The sequence below is a fragment of the Balaenoptera acutorostrata genome, chromosome 10 (assembly GCF_949987535.1).
Source record: "Balaenoptera acutorostrata chromosome 10, mBalAcu1.1, whole genome shotgun sequence".
Classification (NCBI taxonomy): domain Eukaryota; kingdom Metazoa; phylum Chordata; class Mammalia; order Artiodactyla; family Balaenopteridae; genus Balaenoptera; species Balaenoptera acutorostrata.
The window spans coordinates 102,865,823-102,886,994 of NC_080073.1; the positions used below are offsets into that span (position 1 = coordinate 102,865,823).

Here is a 21,172-nt window from a genome sequence, read left to right on the forward strand (position 1 = left end):
GAATAGATCCAAAGGAAACACAAACATTAACTCGGAAAGATATCTGCACCCCCATGTTCACAGCAGTATTATTTACAATAGTCAAGACACGGAAACAACCTAAATGTCCATTGATGGATGAATGGATAAACATTTTATTATATTTATATATATGTAAGTTATTCAGCCATTAAAAACTGTGGGATAATAATGGTTGTTGTTTTAAGCTGCTAAATTTTAGGCTAATTCATTATGCAATAATAGTAAACAAATACATTCCTGTTTCAAATTACATATTATTATCATCCATTGTTTCTTTTAATTTATTAATTCTTTTCTCCCATTCCATCTTGCATTTCAGAACTTATTTCTGGGAACATTTTATTTCTTTCTGAAGTATCCCTTAGAACAGTGGCCCCCAACCTTTTTGGCACCAGGGATCGGTTTTGTGGAAGACAATTTTTCCACGGATGGGGTGCAGGGGTGGGGGGAGTGGGGGTGGGGGGGTGATGGTTTAGGTGGTAATGCTAGTGATGGGGAGCAGCAGATGAAGCTTCGCTCGCTCACCCGCCACTCACCTCCTGCTTTGTGGGCCGGTTCCTAAGAGGCTGCAGACTGGTAGTGGTCCATGGCCTGGGGGGTTGGGGACCCCTGCCTTAGAAAGTTCCATTACTGTGAGTCTTTTGGTGGCAAACTCTAGATTTTGTTTGTCAAAAAAAGTCTTTAATTCCCTCTTATTTTTCAGTGGTAATTAGCTAAATATAGAAGTCGAGGTCGATTGTTGTTTTCTCTTTTCTCTGAGTATACTGCTGTTGCTATATTAAAATCTGCTATCAGTCTAAATATAATTTTTTGCTACGTGATTTCTCTTGCTATATATTTATACCAGTTATTTTTTTTTCCTTTGGTAATTTGTGGTTTTACTCTGATGGGTGTAGTTGTGGAATTCTTTTTATGAATCCCACATGGGAATTGTTGTGTTTACTGAATTTGAAGATTCATGTCTTTCATTAATTCCAGGAACTCCCAGTACTTTTCTTCAGAAATTGCCTTTTCCTTATTATCTCTGTTTTGTTTTACAGCTGTAGCTCATATCTCTTGATTTCTCCATGATGCATTTTGAGTAATATCTCCAGACCTTTCATCCAGTTCATTAGTTCTATCTAAGCTATTTTAAAATCTGTGTTTTAACCTAGCCATGATTTTTTTATTTCAACAAGTAAATATTTTATTTTAAGGGCTTCTCTTTGATTCTTTTTCAAATCTTTCAGATTTTTTTTTTACATTGTATTTTTCCTTGCTCATGTTTTAGAGTCCCTCTTTTATTTCTTTAAACAAATGACATGTCCTCTACTTTATATTCTGTATCTTATATTTTCCAAATCTAATACATTTATGGCTATAATTTTGCTTTTTGTTTTTCTGCTGACTTTCCCTCATGGTGGCTTATTTCCTTGTGTTTTTAAATTTTGGATTGTGAACTCAATCTTCAGAACTCATGTGAAACCTGAATTGAGAGTATGTATTCCTCCAGAGAAAATTTGCATTTTCTTCTGTCAATATGTCCCAGGTATTCCCAATCAAGACCTACTTTAATTTAATTTCTAGGCTTGGGATTTCCTGGGTCATGAAGGGAATATACATTTTTGTATATACAGGTTTGAGCCCCAAACCAGTGGTGATATCAGGTCTGGAGTTACTGTTTCTCAGGGAAGAGTTACTTTCTCCAGAGGCCAAGCAGAGTCAGATAAGTTTCTTTGTCTTCCATTTTGCTGAAGAATGTGTTTTTTTTTCTTGTCCATTTTTAATTGTGGCTATAACTCTTTGACGGTCCTTGTTTCATGATGGGATTGATTTCCATCTTTCACAGCACAGGGCATGGTTGCCAGACTCTCACAGAGCCATTGAAGCCACATTCTGGCCCATGGAGTCAAACACCTGTTCTGAGGGCGGACATAGCTTTGGTGCTGGTTTTTCACTCTGCTTTTGTGCTTTCTTTTAGCTCTGGCTCTTGGAAACCTCCCGTTCTTTCATGCAAGCTTACCTATGCATTTAAAAAGATTTGTGTCACATTTTATCCAGATATTTTATAGCAAGACAGTTTTTCATGATGTGGAGACCAGAAGCTTGCCCATTCCATCTGCAATGGCCACTTTTTGTGGGTTGTCTTGGTCTCTCTTTTGTCAGTGTCCTCTTCATGAATGCTTTTGTGTATATGAGATGTTCCAATGCACAAAGGTACGGTAGCAGGGCATTTATTCTCTCCAGAGCCTTCCTGCAAATACCTATGACTGCCTGAGGGCTTTCTCTGGGTGTGGGAGTGAGCTTGTTCTATACACTGTCAAGCCAGAAGTGCTGGGGAGTCAGTGTACCCAGGAATAACCATGACAGATAGAAGTTGCTAGATCAATGCCCCAGTTTCTTCTCCCTTCAGATCTGACCACCATAAGGCATATTTCACAGGTCTCCCAGGGGTCCCCAGAAGGACCAGGCTTCAGTTGCCCACAGTGGTTACCTGGATTGGCTTCCTTTTCTTCCCTGCCTCACTTTTTCACTCTCTTCTGGTTCTTCCCAGAATCATTTCTTAAATAAATTTGCACTCAATTCCTGTGTCACTGATCATTTTTCAGGAAACTCTAAACTTAACACTTAAACTTATTCCTCTAATTTATAATGAATATTGACTATGTATATGGTGCTAATTGTTGTGGTTTCAAAGATAAATGCAAAGAAATAGCTTCATCTTTAGAGTAGTTTATATTCTAGGCCTCCTGCTTTCTAGCGTTTTTTTAGGAATACACATTTTAGTGAAGTTTGTAGGTGGCAAGAAGCATTTCAACAGATTTGGGTCAAAATCTAACTAGCAGTTCCAGGTGTTTGGATGGTGATGGAAATAGCATGGACTGGACATACTTGAATACTTGATTCTTAGGCCAGCAAGAATATTCCAAATTGAGCAACTGGTTACTTAACTTTTACATATTTGGCATTCCTGGGGATTCATATGATGACGTCACTTTGATATAGAGGAGAGTGATGTTAAGACTGAACTGTAAGATGGTTTTTTAGAGATACTCTGAGTCCAGGAAGGGAAGCCATTCGGGTCTAGGTAGCAAAAAAAAAAAAAAAAAAGGCATAACCAGACTAAAGTCTCCCCTCTCTACAGCAGAGACCATAAATGGCTAGAGCCTGATTTGCTCCTAGCTTTCAGATGTGTTTTTTTGGCCTGCACAATGTTTAAAAACTCTTAGGCTATAGGTGTCCATCAACAGATGAATGGATAAAGAAGGTGTGGCACATATATACAATGGAATATTACTCAACCATAAAAAGAAATGAAATTAAGTTATTTGTAATGAGGTGGATGGACCTAGAGTCTGTCATACAGAGTGAAGTAAGTCAGAAAGAGAAAAACAAGTACCGTATGCTAACACATATATATGGAATCTAAAAAAAAAAAAAAAACGGTTCTGAAGAACCTAGGGGCAGGACAGGAATATAGACACAGACATAGAGAGTGGACTTGAGGACACGGGGAGAGGCAAGGGGAAGCTGGGACAAAGTGAGAGAGTGGCATGGACATATATACACTACCAAATGTAAAATAGATAGCTAGTGGGAAGCAGCCGCATAGCACAGGGAGATCAGCTTGGTGCTTTGTGTCCACCTAGAGGGGTGGGATAGGGAGGGTGGGAGGGAGACGCAAGAGGGAGGAGATATGGGGATGTATGTATATGTATAGCTGATTCATTTTGTTATACAGCAGAAACTAACACACCATTGTAAAATAGTTGTACTCCAATAAAGATGTTAAGAAAAAAAAAACACTTAGTCTAGTTGCCATATTCATAAATTAGGAGGTTGTGCTTCTAGATTAGGAGCTATTCTTCTGAAAAAGTATAACAGAAGGTTAGACATCCCAGGTGCCACAATCCCACGCAGCGGTCAGATGGAGCGGAATAGTAGTTTCCTCCTTGAGATGAGACGAGAGCTAGTGTCCCTGTAACTTTCTATTGTAAATTACAACTGACCCACTTCCTTCATAATCTGCCTCTTCCATGAGTGTATTTGAGCGTTTGAGCCGAGCTCTATAGCTTCTGGAATGGGTGAGATGTAAGGAAATGATGAGTTTTGCAGGAAGGGAACCATGGTCTCCTCTCTGTCACTGCTTTCCAGAATTCTGAAGGTCCGCTCCCCCAGCAAGGCAGCAACGCTGAGACCCTGAGAGAAGGCAGTGTTTACACAGGCAACTCCTGCTCATTATTTTGGCTACCAGCTCTAAAACCTCAGACACAATTGGACACTTGACACTTGCTGTTCAACCACTGCTTCAAGTAAACCAAGAGCCATTGGCAATTTTCTCCTCAGGTATTTTTTTTTTGGAAACGTGCACACTCACTGACACAAGAATTGTTCTTTCATTTAGTTAAAACCAAAGCCAAGTGTGAGACAGAAAAGCTGTTCACCCTGGAACACGATCTTCCTATCCACTCTCCATCCTGCTTGAATTCCATCAGCTCCGTGTAGGTCAGGCTAGAATCTAGACTCCAGAGAACTGAGTCTCCAGTACTACCCTTCTGGAATAGCCACCATCCAGGATCTAGACCCAAGCCTGCTGACACCAGGGGAGGGGGGGTGGGTGGGTGGATTTGGCATTTGCCTTCATGGCTGAAGCTGGCTGTATTTAGCAAGCTTTTCTAGACGTGGAGGAAAGACCAGAGGAAGCAGACTGCTGACGTCAAGCTTTGGGGCTTTAGGGGCCTGAGTCACCTATCGTATTTTCATCAGGTGTCCTCTGTCATGGTCATTTGTTTTCTAAGTCTTGTTAGAATCCTTAATGAGGCTCATACCACAGAAGTCAGCTTTCCTTCTAAACAAGCTCTTGCCTTCACTGTTCTATGAAATGATGTCATTTGTATGTAAAGTTTGCAGTGATAGGACATTTATGGAACTAAACGGTCCTCTCAGTATTATAAACAAGCCCCCTTAGCTCTTGTGTATACACAGAGTCCCTTGTTTTGCAGGGGCCTGGCAGGGAGGGATGAGGGCACATTGCCTTAAGAGAAGGGCTTTCTAGAAAGAAGATCCTGTGCACTTTGGGGGTGTGAGTATGAAGAAGAAGATCTGGTCGCGGTGTACGCAGTATCTCTGGCCTGACGTTGGGTGAGTTCACATCTTGGCTTTTATGCAGAGGACAGGACTCAGAGCCGCCCAGGAGGGTCCTGGGACGGTGCTGCCACCACCTTGCTCTGTGGCCGTGATCGGGACACATTGCTTCTCTGGCTCCGAGTTTCCTCTTCTGAACACGGAGATGCTTGGACTGAAGCCCTGAGGTTCTGTCTGGCCAGCACATTTCCCAGTTCTGTAAGAGGTCCCCCGTCTGCCCTGAGCCTGTGGGCGGGGACTGGGAGAAGGCTGACCCCGCCCCACCTGCCTGCAGGGCGTCAGGCTGGTGGAGAAATAAATAGGTGGCCATGTGACAGCCCCTGGCCGCCCGGCTCCTTTCGAGGCCACTTGCATCCATGACCACAGCGGATGGCCACAAGGCCACGGTCAGAAACAGATCCTTTAGCCTCACAGAGCGTAAGGCTCCACCAAGAGCGGCTCCGGGAACCTCACCCCGGCCGCAGTGTGCTCCCTTCCTGCCCGTTAGCAGCTCTGCATCCACTGCAAACTCAACTGGAGAGACCAAAGTCCTCTACGCTGGCCACGGAGCTGGAAACAGAGGGCAAGCCAACGCTGCGGGGGGCAGAGGGCGGTGCCCTGTCGTGCCAACTCTGAGCGGGAGGGGGCAGGTGGGAGGAGACCACCGGGGACTTGCTCTCTTCTGCTGATTGGGGCGATACCAGGCAGTTTCTGGGAATAGGAAGAAAGGCAGTGCCTGCTGTTTGGGGCTCTTGAAGACCTCAACTCTCGTGATTCTTTCAGAATCATTTCACAGGCTTGTCTGGGTGAGGCAGCCTGAGCAAAGACGAAAAGGAAGTTGCGTCACATCCCAAACACTCGATGAGCATGAAGCCTTGTTCTTAGAGATTCAGAGAGTTCCCACCCGTTTGGACAGAGTAGAGAGAACCACGGGATTTTTTTCTATCTTTGTAAGTAGGTAGTAGTAAGGACAAAGCATTGGGAATAAGCCAGAAAAAAAGTATATGTATATACCTATAACAGAGGTGCTTGGGAAAAATTAGAACAGAAGGATTGATCAGCTCAAGTGGCCTCATATAAAAATTGGATAGAAAGCTGGACGAGAGTCAAATCAGCACCAGAAACCACACAGAATATACAAGCAGAGAGACAATCCAGTGCTATGCTCTAAGAGGATGAGTTAGCTACAATCCAGTGCTATGTTCTAAGAGGATGAGTTGGCTAAATGTCGTAAAGATGAGCCTCAACTGTGCAGACAACATCCATCGTCTCCTCTAAGTGACCCCCTCACTGTATTTCTGACATTAGGGTGGTAGGTGTACGTTTCCAGGAATGCTGACTGGCTGGGTTAATGCATAATAATGTCAGGATGGCATCACAATGACCGAGCAAAACACACATCAATTGATGAAAGAGCAGCAGGATACAGGGAACCCTGTGAAAGCAAGGCGCTAAAAGGTCTTCAGGATGTAATAGGTCAAGTTCAAGTACAGAGACCTCAACTTGCTGACCCGATGCCACCAGGCCCAGGATCAATTGATTGGTAACTCAAAACCTGCGTCCTGGGGGCTTCCCTGGTGGCGCAGTGGTTGAGAATCTGCCTGCCAATGCAGGGGACATGGGTTTGAGCCCTGGTCTGGGAAGATCCCACATGCCGCGGAGCAACTGGGCCCGTGAGCCACAACTACTGAGCCTGCGCGTCTGGAACCTGTGCTCCACAACAAGAGAGGCCGCGATAGTGAGAGGCCCACGCACCGCGATGAAGAGTGGCCTCCGCTTGCTGCAACTAGAGAAAGCCCTCACACAGAAACGAAGACCCAACACAGCCAAAAATAAATAAATAAATTAATTAATTAAAAAAAAAAGATTCATCTTAAGGTAGCATGACCTATCTCAGAATCCAGTAAATTCTTTAAAAACAAAACAAAACAAAACAAAACAACAACAACAAAAAACCTGCGTCCTGAATGGTCTGAGTGATAGTCTTCATCTTTGGTCTGGAACATACTAGACAGCTAGGAAAATACTGAACTAAGTATTGTTATAACTCCAAGAAAAGATAAGAATACAGGGAAGAATAAACATCAATGTAAAGATGATAAAGAAATAACGTTAAACACATAGTACCAATAATTTGACACTAGTTTAAGGAAAGGGTCATAGTAAATGGAACAATCACCGTGATAATTTGTGCTTGCTTTGCCTGCCTTTAAAGATTTTAAAGCATTTAAGGAAATCCGCTGTATTTGTTTACATGCTTAAGAGAATTCTATTAAAAAATTTGTGACCCATGGATATATGCCTGCAATAAAAGTAATTTGTTAAATTTACAAAGTTTTGATTTATTAATTATGCAAGTAGAGTTTAACTGTTTAAAGGGCTATTTTAATACAGTATGGGAAGCATGAAATTGAGCACTGAAACATACAGAGAAGCCATCCGAATAAGAAAGTCCCCAGCTACGGGAAAGGATTCTAATGGTGAAGAGCCAGAGGGAACCCTGATCATTCTCGTCTAGATCTGTCCCCGGGGCTGGCGCAGTTCCCACCTGGCCAGAGGGGAGATGCCAGGCTTCAAATAAGGGAGCCCATTGACCCCACTCTAGGTCCCCAGACAGCCTGTGTGACTCTCCCACTGTAAGTTGTGCTTGGAAGCAGCGCTTTCTGGGCTAAGGAGCTTTTTCTTTTTCCTCCTGGCCATTACCTCCTGGCCTGGTTACTACTTCCTTCTCTTCTGGAAGCGGAGAGGCACCGCAGGGGAAACGGGCACAGAATTTCAAAAAGGCACGGAGGCATAACTCGGCCGTCTTGGATCCGTCACAAGGAGGCCAGCAGACGCAGGCTCGCTCATTGCCCACCGCGCAGCAATCACCCCGGCTGCACCCAGACGCATGCGCGAATTCTGCAGCGCTTGTTTCCCGGGAGACCCCAGAGTACTTCCAGGGATGCTCACCTGGCTACTCTAGGATCCCAGAATGAAATACTGAATCAGGAGGCTTGGCTATCACTTCACAAGGCATCCCAGAGAAGCAACGAACGCCAAGCCAGATGGTACACAGTTCCTGGGTGGGTGGCCCTTTTCTTTCAGTTATCCTTTGCCCTGAACTGTTGTTTAGGGTTGAGGTTTGGAGGGTGCCCCCGCCGCCACCCCCCACCTGTATGCTTGACCAGCACGCCTCTGCTTTGTGCCTTCCGACTGCTCTCACCAGAGATGCTGAGGGCGCTGCCAGCCTGGGGCTCCTGGGAGCCTGGTACCTGCCGGGCTCTGCCAGGTGCTCCAGCGAGAAGAGCTGGAGCTGGCAAGGGGGCTCTCTCCTTCGCTTTCCTCGGCCTCTAAGAAAAAAGCTGCTTTGGACCCGCGCTGCCCCATCTGCCGGCCTGAGTCTGCAGCCTGGCCCAGGACCTCACACCGGCGGCTGTTTTGCAGTGTGTCCTCTGCGTTGTAGTGTTTACAAAAATAGCTGCAGAGCTGGAGGATGGTCCTCCCCCATCGCTAACTCTCCAAAGAGGCTCCTTCCCAAACACGAGCTAAGCTGCCCCTCCGATTTTGCCTGAGGATGGAAAGAGCCTCTTACACTCACAGACTCTTGGCTTTTTTGTCTCCATAGGTCCCTATTCAGTAAGTTACTCAGCATCTCTTCAAAAGCTTTTAGGAGAAGTAACACCACCTTGGAGACTTGGCCATAAATGGTAACAACCAGAGGGAAACAGGGAGGAACACAGGGGCTCTAGCAGAAGCGTATCTGTGGGCTGGGCTGGTTCCCCTCCAGCTCCTGCCCACTTTTGACTTCTTCCTGTTCCTACTTTTTAAAATCTGCATCTCAATGTTGACATTCCTTTTTTTTTTTTTAAATCAACTTCCTGTCTTTAAGTTTGGCAAAAAGGCCCCACTCTGCTCAAGGCCACTAGCTGTTGAATCCTGCAGGCCCTAAGTTATCCCTTTGAAGTTGCATCTTTGTTTCTCTGGCTGTTTACTTTTCTTTAATTGCCCAGTATTTATATCCCTATTAATCTAGGAAAATAAACAGAGAAATTGCTTTCTGCGTGTAATTTTTTAAAGTATTTTTAAATGACCATGTGGCGTGTGATGTTTTCCATTCATATTATTATTTTTTGACATCGTTGCTTCTTTTGTTTGTTTTATGCTCCATTTACTGAAGAATTATTAGTTTTGAGGAAAGGAGGTTTTCCCTCTCCCTTTCCTTCCAGGCTGTTTAAAACAATTTTTTTCCTAGGACATTTTATCAAAGTCCTTCCGCTCTGCAGCCAGGCCATGGCAGTTCACCCTCTTGTTTGGAAGGAAATGTGGCCAGCGTCGCTTCGCATTCTTAGAGTCTGAGGCATTGTCCTGTGTGACTCTCTTTATGGCTTATTCAGGTGCATGTGACCTGATTCTGACTTTGTCATTAAGGACTTTTTGGAGGTCAGATAAAGTGAAACTGATTTGGGCAGAAGTGGACAAAGCTGATCCCTTCAAGGAGCGAGAGCCGGTGCTGGCTGCAAGTTTGAAGCACGGTGATCGGATGCCATGGTCCCCTGACCCTAGGACATCCCAGGTGGCTGGTCTGTCCCACAGGTACCACCCACAGCCCTCAACTTACTGCTGGAGATGGGGCTCCCCCCAACTTCTCCACGGAGGGAGCTGCCCTCGGGTGTGAGGCAAATAGGGTTTGCCTATGAGGTGAGTATGACATCTGCGCAGGAGGGCTCCGCCATAAACTATGCTGTTCTGACTCATAGGAGAATGGCCTTTCATTTGCTTCTTTTAATTTGGGAGGTGTCATTTCCAGACACCTTGCCACAAAAGAGAACTTGGTACCCAAGGCTGATAAACATAGATGTGGGTGTCCCTTGTCTTCTGCGGCTGCTACAGGTCCTGGTGGACACCTGGGAAGAGCCATACTGGCCCAGCTCTGAACTTGTGCAGAGAGGGGAGGCTGGGGGGAAGGGGTGGGAGGGGGAAACAACCCTTGAATCAGAAGACAGATCTCTCTCCTGCCCAGATCTCCCTCCTCCCTGTGTCTTCCTTCCCTCTCCCTCTCCCCCCTCCTCTTTCTCCTCCTCCTTTTGCTAGTACTTAGGGTTTTCATCTCTTCACCCAAAGACTTAGTTTTTGAGTTCTGCTTTCTCCCTGTCCCCACCCTATGTTTCTGGGATCAGCTGGCATGGCTTACTCCATATTAGAGTTCCGCGATAACAGCTTTAGGTCACTGGGTGTGGAGTCACTTAGGTTGGTTTGTATCAAGGGCTCAGGTATGTTACTTTGTTAAGATAGTTAATATATATGTGCTTCTGTTTTAGTATCTGGAAAATGGAAATACACACCCTACACACACACCCTACATACCTCCAATTCATAAGGACTGAATGAGACCTTACAAGTGGAAGAACTTTATAAATTGTAAAACGTTATACAGAAGCAGGAGATTGTTATGGCAATGAAGATTCTCTCAAAGGGATCCTACAAATCCTTTGCAGTCGTGGTGGTTTTGGTGCCAAGTTCACTTGGCCATGGAGTTTCTTTATGGCTGGAATCATCCAGAAGACCCAGGACTTGAGGCTCTGATCTGGTGAAGAGCTTGAGAGAGTCTTTCTGACCTTGACTAGGGAGCAGCAAACTTTTTCGATGAAGGGCCAGATAGTTAATATTTTCAGCTCTGTGGGCCTTCAGTCACCGTCACATTCCTCACTGTGCCACTGTAGCACAGTTCCAAAAAACTTTATTTATGGACACAGAAATGTGAATTTCATATAATTTTCACATGTCACAAATATTCTTCTTCTTCTGATTTTTTCTAGCCATTTAAAAATGTAAAAACCATTCTTAGCTCATGGGCTGTTCAAAAACAGGCAGCAGGTGGGATTTGGCCTATGGGCTTCCTTTGCTGACCTTTGCCCTAGACGACCCCCAGGAGCCAAGTGAATGGCCAGGTTGACTGTGAATATCAGAGAAACCAAAAAGGGGGACATGAAGTGATTTGGGCATGTGTCACAGGTCCTTTACTTTTTATGACCCTCCTCTCTGCCTGGTCGATGTCAAGGCAGGTTAACTGACAGCACTGAGGTGTACGCTCAAGGCTCTTGCCAGAAAATACAACTTAGATCTCCGCTCTCCAACCCTTATCAAAAACCCCATAACAGCAGCAACAGCAGCAATGGCCACGATAATGGTATTTACGGATGGGTCCTGGCGCACCTGCAGCTCACGCATTCCTATGGGTGTCTAAATTCCCCTTGAGCAACCCAGACCAGCAAGTGCTGCATTCAAGGACAGTTCTACTGTGGCCTTTTGCAAAATCGATCCTGAGTTTCCTTTTGGTGATGAGCCCTTGGTCTACACTGAGGGCCGCCACGAGGAGCAGTGGATGTGAGTCACTGTGGCGTCTCTTGTAGAGATGCGGTCCAGGATACCACTTACTCCAGGGAGAAATGCTTCTCACAGCTTATTCCAGGGTCAGGAAAAGCTGGACATCTCCTTGAAAACTGGTTTTATTTTGTAAACAGTGTAATTCCCTTGTTTGATTTGGCTTCAAGGAAGCTCAGCGTCAAATATACCTCTTGTGACGGTGAAATATCTTACAAGTCAGCAGCAGCAAAGATTTACTGAGCACATAGTATGTGCTCAGCACTGCTCACACAGTCCTTTTCCCTTAATCCTCACACAGCCCTGAGATGCCGATAAAATTATTAGCCCTATTGCTGGATAACTGTTCCCAAAGATATCCATGCCCCGATCCCCAGAACCTGTGAATGTTACCTTAAGTGGCAAAAAGGACTTTGCAGAAGCAATTAAGCTAAGGATCCTGAGGTCATGAGATCATCCTAATCACAAGTGTCCTCACAAGAGGGAGGCTGAGGGAGGCTTGACACAGAAGAAGGAAGGAATGTGACAGCTGAGGCAAGGTGCAATGCTGCTGGCTTTGAAGATGCAGGAGGGGGCCGTGAGCCAAAGGTTGCAGGGAAGCAGCTGCAGAAGCCGGACAAAGCAAGGAAAGGATCCTCCCCCGGAGATTCCAAGTGAGGGTGCCCTTTGACCAGGTGAAACTGACTTTGGACTCCTGGCCTCCAAAACTCTAAAAGAATCAATGCACGTCCTTTAAAGCCACCAAACGCCAAGGAAACCCACTTTACAATCAAAGACCGGAAACAGAGAGTATTGCCTAGGGGTTGGAATGAATCCAGACCCCAAGCTCCTATCCCTCACGCCGCTGCCCCCTCTGTTGTAAGTGTCCTGACCTCCCCAGCCCCCCGGCTTTATTATTCCCCTCCCCTTCCCCACCCCACCGCTTCCCCTACTATCTAGTTCATCTTCCGATCACATGCACTTTTGTGATCCATGTCACGTATTCGTGTGATAGAAGCAGCACCTCAGTAAACACATTGGTGGACATTTGGGGCATGTATGTGGGGTGGGGTCCCTGGGCTTTTTCTAGCCCTGGACATTGTCTTATGATTTAACAAAAGAAGGGCCCCTGACCGCTTTTGTTCCCCCTTTGGCTTTTATAATGACTGTCACTCTCTTCTTTGCTGCAGCACTAACGGTTGGACAGTGCAGGACTTCTGCTTTTTCAGACACTTTTGCTCACTTCCTGGTCTGTGTTCAGAGCCCCATAACCGTTTATGAAATTCTTTCTTTCACCTCAAGGATTTTTGTCTTATTCAGAACAGTTTCTAGCTGAAAATCCGCCCTCCCACTAAAATGATAAAACAAAAAGAGAAAGGAAAAATGAAGCGCTAAACCCAGAAGACAGTAGACCCTTTATTTTTGTCAGCTGATCCTCCCACATCTGTGAACATGTTGGGATCCCTGATGTGCCCAGGGATGTCTAAACCCCAGGCCTGGATGAAGCATCACAACTGAAGCATCACATACTATGTCTATGTCATCAGTGCAGAGGCCTCGAGGGGCTGCCCCGCTGTGAATCCAGCAGCTGAGGGGGCATCTCCACCTGCGGAGGGGTATGAAGCCTTTCAGTCCCCGATAGCGCAAAGGCTCTCAGGAGAGGAGGGAGGCCCATCCCTAGAGGAGCTCCCAGGACACTGCTTTCCTCTCTGCTGATCGCAATGTACACCAAAGATTCCTTCTGACATTAAGCCTGTTGAAATTCCGCTAATTTAGCTCCCATGATTTCTTTCCTGGATGATTGATTCTCTAGGCTACAAATCCTGCCTGAAGCCTCAAACAGTTTTCAGTCTCATATCCATGCTCCTACCCTTACCTGAGGAATCTTGCCAAAATGCAATCCTTTCCTCATTGTCAAAAGGATACAGCCCAACCTTGTCTGGGTCTCTTGGTGTATTAGTCAGGGCTCTCCAGAGAAACGGAACCAATGGAATTACATATATGCATCTATTCTAGAAAGAGAGTTATTACAAGGTGTAGGCTCACATGAGGATGGAGCCTGAGAAGTCTCACGATCTGCCGTCTGCAAGCTGGGGCCCCAGGAATGCTGGTGGTGTAGTTTGAAGGCCTGAGAACCAGGAGGGCTGCAAGCGGGAGGTCAGGGTCCCAGTTCTGCAGTTGGGCAGAGAGTGAATTCAACCTACCTCTGCTTTGTGTTCTACTCAGGCCCTCGCAGGTTGGGTGATGCCCACTCACATTAGGAGAACCATCTGCTTTACTCAGTCCCCTGATTCCAGTGTTAATCTCGTCTGGAAACACACTCCCACACACACCCAGACATGAAGTTTAATCAGCTCTCTGGGCATCCCATGGCCTAGTCACACTGCCACATAAAATTACCCATCACACCTGGGCTCTGCCCACATCTCCCACCTCATCTCTCACCCTCCCCCACGTCCGAGCCCTTCTGCAGCCCCGTGAACTCTAATCCTGGGCACGTTTCCCAAACTTCACACATGCTGTTCTCTGCCGAAATGCTCCTTCCCGCTCCCCACCTCCACTCCATTTGCCTTCTGACAAAATTCTAGACGGCAGGTGATTCAGAATAGGCGCTGGAGTTGGACAGGCCTGGGATCAATTTATTTTAATTCCACAAATATTTACCTAACACCTCTTCTGTACCACTGGGGATGTAATTCTGCCACTATTACCTCTGTGGCCTCGGAAAAGTTACCTGACACCTCTAATCCTCAGTTTACACACCTGTAAATGAGAATAACGCTTAGAAAGCACTTAGCGTGGTGCCTGGCACATATAAACCTTCTATGAACATGAGATGCTATAATTACTGTCTGTATCATCCTTTAAGGTTGAACTCAAGCTTGATGACCTTTCCCTGATGGCTTTAGATCCCAATCTCACCCTCTCCAACCATCATGTCCCCTGGGGCCAGACCTGTGCCTCTGTTCCAGCCCCTCATACAGAGCCTTTACCCTGATGCTTGTCTCATCCTCCCACCACTCTTGGACCAGGACTGCGTCTCCGCCATTCCTCTTGCTGAGTGCCCAGAGCAGGATTTGCGGTCAGCCTTCATTGACCCCAGGGAGCAACCACCCCTTCAGAGGGAGGAGTTTTCCCTGGGAGGGTGGGTGATAAGCCCTTGTTCTTTCCCCGATACATCTGCTCCTCTCGCCTCTCATGGCAGGGGCTTGAGAGGTGGTTGCCAGGCTTGGATGAGTGCTGCAGGCTGCAGGCTGGTCTGAGGGATGGACCAGCCGTGGCAGCCCTTAATGGGGTTAATGGGAGGACGAATTGGAAAAACAAATCCTGAGCAGGGCGTTCATCTCGAGTCTTGCTTCTGGTCCTGCGTCTCAAATGAATAGACGCCAGCAGAAAGCACCCCATCGCCGCAGGCAGAGCAGGAGTCCGGTGATCAACACTTCCAGCAACCAGCCATTCCTTCTCTTTCACACTAAAACAATTTGTGTGTGCATTTCAATGTTCGATGTTCCTTCTTTTTAAAAGAGTAAAGTGTGGAGCTCTCTGAGGCAGCTCCTTGGGTGGCAGCCGTAGGGATCAGCTTCTGCTCAGTGTAACATCCACACTACTCAGCTTATCATGCGGCCGACTTAGATGCTTAAAGTGCATCTCCTTTCCACCTGCTACAGTCCAACAGCATTCTGACCCCTATCTACCTCCAAAGTGGCATATTTCACAATGTCATGACTTCACGAGCCAGTCCCTCTCATCTTCATTCAAGATGTGATCCTGAGACTGGGCTGATTTCTGGCCACTCAGGCCCCCTTTATGGACTGAATTCCCCAACCCCATCCATATGTTGAAGTCCTATCCCTCAGTACCTTAAAATATGGCAGCATATGGAGTAAGGGTCTTAAAAGGGTGATTAAGATTAAACGAGGTCATACTTGTGGGCCCTGATCCAATATGACTGATGTCCTTATAAGAAGAGCCACAGACGTACTAGGAACATGTGGGCACAGAGCAAAGACCAAGTGAAGACAGGAGAAGAAGACGGCCGTCTGCAAGCCAAGGAGACAGGCCTAAGGAGAAACCAGCCCTTCCGACATTTGATCTTGGACTTGCAGCCTCCAGAACTGTGAGACAATACATTTCTGCTGTTTAAGCCTCCCAGTCTGTGGTGTTCTAACAGCTCCAGTAGACGAATATACACTCCAAAGACTTGGTCCCGACACTGATTACGGCAGTTCCCAGAATTCTATTCATTAGATTGCAATTTTGGTTGGTATCTATGTTTGTCCCATAGGGTAACATAGCTCATTCCCTTTTGTTATGTCCAGCCCTAGAGAAAATCCGGGCATTGGCAGCTGCCAGATAAGCGTTTGTTGAATGAATGAATGATGTTGCTGCTGTGATAGAAGCTCTGGGAGTGTCAACAGAAGGACAGGAATCTTCTCCTTTGGCATAAATGACCTTTTCACTCAACTTGCAAATGAAATAACTTGGCGAGGTGTCCCAGGTGTACAATCGAGGGAGGCTACAGAAGCATCTCTTCCTGATCTTGAACTGGCGAGGTTTCACAATTTGGTAGACTCATTGGTCAGTCTGTTCTTTTTCGGGCTCTCTGACGTTAATGAATTGCTGTATCTAGACTCACTGTCTTTTTCTGTTCCTCTTGTCATACTCTTAAGCTCTCTCCCGCCCGACCTCTCCTTCTGCCCGGGGCTCCCAGTGGTCCTCGCAGACCTGTTTGGCCACTGTCCCCCTCGCCCTTCCCCCAACCCCAACAAAACACTCCAGCAGCTCACATCTGTGGGCCTTCATTTCCCCATGAACAGAAATGGACATTCAGAAAGCGCTTACCGCAGCTCTGGTAGAGGACTTGCAAGCTCCCATCCCTGCAGGCCGTGTGTGTGGGCCAGGCTTCCGTACCACGGCCCTGGGGAGACATCAGAGACCAGACAAGAAAGGCGGCCATGAGCACCTGCATGGCGAGGTCCTGTGTGTGACCAACAGAAGAATAACTGGCCCAAGAGAAAGGGCCCTCAGGGTGCTTCCCCTCCTCTCATAAAGGGGTGACATGTTCAGTTTCACTTCTCATATTTTATGCTCCTGGGGAACCACTCTGAGAAGCAAAAGGCAGTTAGCAGAGGCCTTTGAATGCTGTTCCCCAGAACCTTGGGCGCTTGAATCAACGGGTGAGGCCAGTCTGGGTCCAGGGTTGTTAATGTTTGACTTTCTGCTTTCAAAGAGAGGGGCTAGCAAGTGATGCAGGACCTTACAACTGGGCCCCAAAGAGCCCTCCTTCCTGCCCCACCCTCCTTACAGCCCTGCCCCCGGCTGGGGCAGAGAACTCAGGAAAGCGAAACCACAGGCCTCCACATGTTTTCCAGCCCCGGGTCCCCTGTCCCCAGGGGCCTCTGATGGAGGCTGTGGCCCAGGGGCCTGGCTGGGGCCGGCCGGCAGCGTTCGGCATCTGGGGAGCTGCAGAAGGACATTTGGGATCTGGAATTAGGCTTTTGCCTTGTTGGCACTTTTCTCTGGCTTCAGCCCCGGGATTAAGATTTCAGAAGCGACTGTGCAGCTGGGAGGACAGGGCAGTGCTCTGGGGGCAGTAGCTGTGGTCTCTGGAGACGAGGTGGAGGGAGGAGCCCTGAGAAGCAAGCTAGGTTCTATTTCTGGGCTCAGCTTGGTGGGAAGGGTGGGGAAGGACGGGGAAGTAAGGGCCTCCCTTTGAAGACTTGTTTTGGTCAGTGGCAGGATTATTCATGTCATGTCCCACTTTCTTTTTTTTTTTTTTTTTCCACTTTCTTTTCAAAGTCAAGAATCTGTCTCTCTATCCCCCTTCCTCTGTGGTCCTGCATCTTGACAGCAAAGTTTCTCAACCCTGATTCCCCACCCCCAGCCCCAGCTCCACCGTAGTTTAAGAGAACCAGAGTCAGGACCAAGGCCGGCAGATTTTAGAAGCAACAGAAAACACTATTTCCCTCGGGAGGAAAAGTGTTTCTCTGAGTGCCCTGGGTAAGTTCACTATTTCTGCCCATGGCTTAAATAAGAATTAAAGTCACTTCCAAACTTTTTTTTGTAATAAGTGGAATTTAATTGCCAGTGAAGACAAACAAATAAGTTGACTTACTTGATGGTTACTTTGGATTTCTAGGGAGAGAGCAGGGCATAGTCACTTGGGGATTGATTTTCTTAAGTTCAGTGACATCGGCTTTCAATAGCGATTCTCAAAGTGCGGTTCCTGGGTCACAAGCATCAACTTCCGCCAAGAGTTTGTTAGAAATGCAAGTTCTTGGGCTCCACTCAAGACCCACTGAAGCACGAACTCTGGGGTGGAGCCGCAGATGTGCTTTAATAAGCCCATCAGGTGGGTCTGACACACGCTCCAGCTGAAGGACCGCTGGCTTTTGTGAGGCTCGAGGGGAAATCAGAGCCCCACCCGAGAGGTGGGTAAGCTGCTGTAAGAAGAGACGAGGTAGCCCCACCTAGTCTGGGTGGGTGGGTGGGAGGGCGGGTGGTCTGAGAACAGGAGCTCAGGGGGTGAGAGCTTATGGGGAGAGCCGTGGGCTCCGGAGGAAGCCTGAGAGCGCCGGTGATTCCAGGACAGCAAGGCGGAGCCTGGCTTTCCCTAGGGACTTCTGAGAGCGCCCTGTTGAGACAGCTGTGAACAGTCAGCCAGGGGAGCAGTTGAGGCCACGCCCCTCGACCCCGCGGGAGCGGCCCCGCCCACCAGTTGAAGGACCCGGGAGCGCGGGGCAGGGAGCAGAAACCCAGGCAGAGACCACGAGCGGCCCCAAGAGGGAAACAAGATCCTCATGTGAGGACCGGCCGACAGATTTTTGTAAATCAAAGGACCTAGCCATGAAAAGAAGCGTAATTCAGGGGTTGCACTGACGTCTAGAGATATGGACTCTGGTGGCGGGGTGGCTCTGGAGGAGTGGTTCTCAGACTTGAGAAGGCTCAAGGCTCACCATCACCCGGAAGGCTCATTCACACAGATGACACAGTCTAAGAGGTCTGCGGTCTGGCCTGAGAGCCTGATTTCTAACAAGTTCCCAGGTGAGGCCACTGCTGCTGGGCTGGGGGCCCTGGTTTGAGAACCTCTGCTCTAGATGATGGGATTCGGTCTGTTGCAGAGTGTACAATTTTTAAAAAATCATCTAAGTTCTTAATAAAATGTTCTTCTGCTAAACGACAGGCAACATTTTGTAGAACATGTAGCACATCTGTATAGGAATAGGAATAAGCCACTTTCTCTAAGGAGTTCTGCTCCTGAGAACCAGGATTGACCTGAAATCACCAGCTATGGCTCGCCTAGTTCAATCAACGCAGAGTGTCTTGGGGAGTTCTTTAATTAGGAGCTTCATGAAGACAGCAAAAGAGTTAGTTGAGAAGGTCTTGTTCCCTAACTATAAAATAAAATTAGGATCAGTTTATGATGGTTGTTTAAAATATGGTTACATCTATGTAAATGGAACTGAATGTACCGTCAGGCTCTGATGTTGACTTCCAGCCCCTGAGCATGTCCTGCTGAAGAAGCTGTCTTCTTCAGATTTCTCTTTCAGATTTCTCTTCGACTCTTTTAAATAATCCTCTTCCCTGGTGGCGCAGTGGTTGGGAATCTGCCTGCCAATGCAGGGGACAGGGGTTCAAGCCCTGGTCTGGGAGGATCCCACATGCCGCAGAGCAACTGGGCCCGTGAGCCACAATTACTGAGCCTGTCCGTCTGGAGCCTGTGCTCCGCAACAAGAGAGGCCGCGATAGTGAGAGGCCCGCGCACCGCGGTGAAGAGTGGCCCCCGCTCGCCGCAACTGGAGAAAGCCCTCGCGCAGAAACGAAGACCCAACACAGCCAAAATAAATAAATAAATTAATAATAATAAAAAAATAATCCTCTTCCTCTGTGTCTCAAGCTGCTTTTTCTCCACAGAGGTTTGCTTGGGGATGGCGTCTTTCTTTTCTTGCCAGGTAAAAATGTTCTCATCAGGCTGGCTGTCACTGACAGCGTTCTTAAGAAAACTCTGATGTTTAAGGAGAGGCTTTAAGAATAAAAGGGAGGCTGAGGGTGAGAGTCCAGCGACATGAGGAAGTGAGGGTGAAGCTCCTCCACAGGAGAAGATAAGGTTACACCAGGTTACTGGATTATGCTGCAGAGCGCGAGGGAGAGGAGAGACAAAGGAGTGGAGGGAAAGGGGGAGACGTGAGCCACTGAAAGTCCGCTGCCGGGTAGGAGGAAGCAGCCGGGAGAGCCCAAGGTCATCTACGGACAGAGATTATAAATTGCTTGCTGTGGGGATGCTGTGTGATGCCCTCTCCACCCTGTGACCCTCACAGGTTCAGTGGACACTTACACACTCCAGGAATGCGCGTGTGCGCACCTGTGTGCATGTGCGTGCGTGTGCGTGCGTGTGCGCGCGTGTGCATGTGTGTGCGTGTGTGTGTACTGAGAAAAGGACAGGGTTTCACGTTGGCCTCAGCTTGTGTTTCCCCAGGAAATACAGCTCCCTTTGGAAAGTGGTTCAGTCTCGGGGTGGGCCCTGCACTTTCGCAGTGCACGGCATGGGCTTCAGGCCAATTTTATCCACCTTTCGCGTGCCAGCAGCCGGCAGACAGCCCTGACTATACAACCCTGCTGATAGAGGGTTCTGTCGCTAATAGAGGCAAATGTGTCTTCACGGTCTTTTGCATTCAACTGTGGCTGCTCTCCTTTAATGCCCTTCCAATATTTATGATATTAGGTGGCATTTTGCCTTCATATAGCGCTGCCGCTTTGCTCCCTTTCTCTGTGGCCTGTTCCTGGGTTTCTGCCACGTTGCAGAGGGAAGAGACAGGTGTGATCTCTTCTCACTTTTGTCTTCCAGATTGAGTGCCACCAAAAAACCGTTCCCCTCGTGTGTAGAAGTCAGGAAGCTGTGCTACTTCCTGTGTAACACCATTTAGCGCCACTCCCCAACCCCCTCCAGGGCTGACTGCTGAGGTTTTGCTCTTTATTTTCACACCTACTGTTTGTTATGTGGACTACATGAGCGTCTTGTAGGGTTGGTACCAGCCAGCTAGGCCTTTCAGTAGAGTCTTTCCACGGTCTCCCAGGCTTCTGGGACATTCATCCCAAGGAAAGTGTGAGATCCCACTAAAACCCCTTGGAGTCTTGATATCATGTAGTATATGTCTGTATCTAATAGAAAAGCATAGAAACAGTCTGCTTTCTACAGAAAACAGGGAAAAATGCATCTATTCATCTACTTGCTTCAGATTCATTCGCTCATTTATTCAGCAAATATTTATGAAGCACTCCAGCACGGCAGCTACAATTGCAAGTGTCAGGAAAACAGAAACAAAGTCTTTGTTATCATAGAGGGTACTTTCTAGTGGGAGGAGACAACAATCAACAAATTTATTTAGTATCATTGTTTATTAAAGAGACTTTGCTTCTTGAAAGATTGCTTGGGTTTCCCATAGAAAATTGGACTGAGCTTTCCAAAATATTTTCAACTTATTGCATATACACTAAATTAAAAAAAAAAATACCCCAGATTGGAAGCTCACCAGGGCTTTCTGATAATTGCTCCAACAGACAAACTGTAGCAGGCCTATCTGAAATATTGCTCCCAATTTCCTTATTATTACCCATTTATTATCATTACTAATGTTTAAGTAACATTTATTAATATTTAATTGTCCTGGAGACATAACATGCAAAGTACTTGGTTTCTAAATGGATC

The 21,172-nt window shown here is 47.1% G+C and overlaps 1 protein-coding gene across 2 annotated transcripts in view; it reads right to left on the reverse strand.

Moving 5' to 3' along the window:
* The window catches only part of LY86 (lymphocyte antigen 86), a 53,970-nt gene extending 37,309 nt beyond the window's left edge, over nucleotides 1–16,661 (reverse strand). The window contains exon 1 of one of the 2 annotated variants that reach the window (XM_007173914.3): nucleotides 16,309–16,657. In XM_007173914.3, coding sequence (XP_007173976.1) covers nucleotides 16,309–16,435 — 127 coding nt within the window. In that variant the 5' untranslated portion in view covers nucleotides 16,436–16,657. Of the gene's footprint in view, nucleotides 1–16,308 lie in introns of both variants that reach the window. The other variant, XM_007173915.2, reaches the window with a different exon arrangement.
* Nucleotides 16,662–21,172: the final 4,511 nt, after the last annotated feature.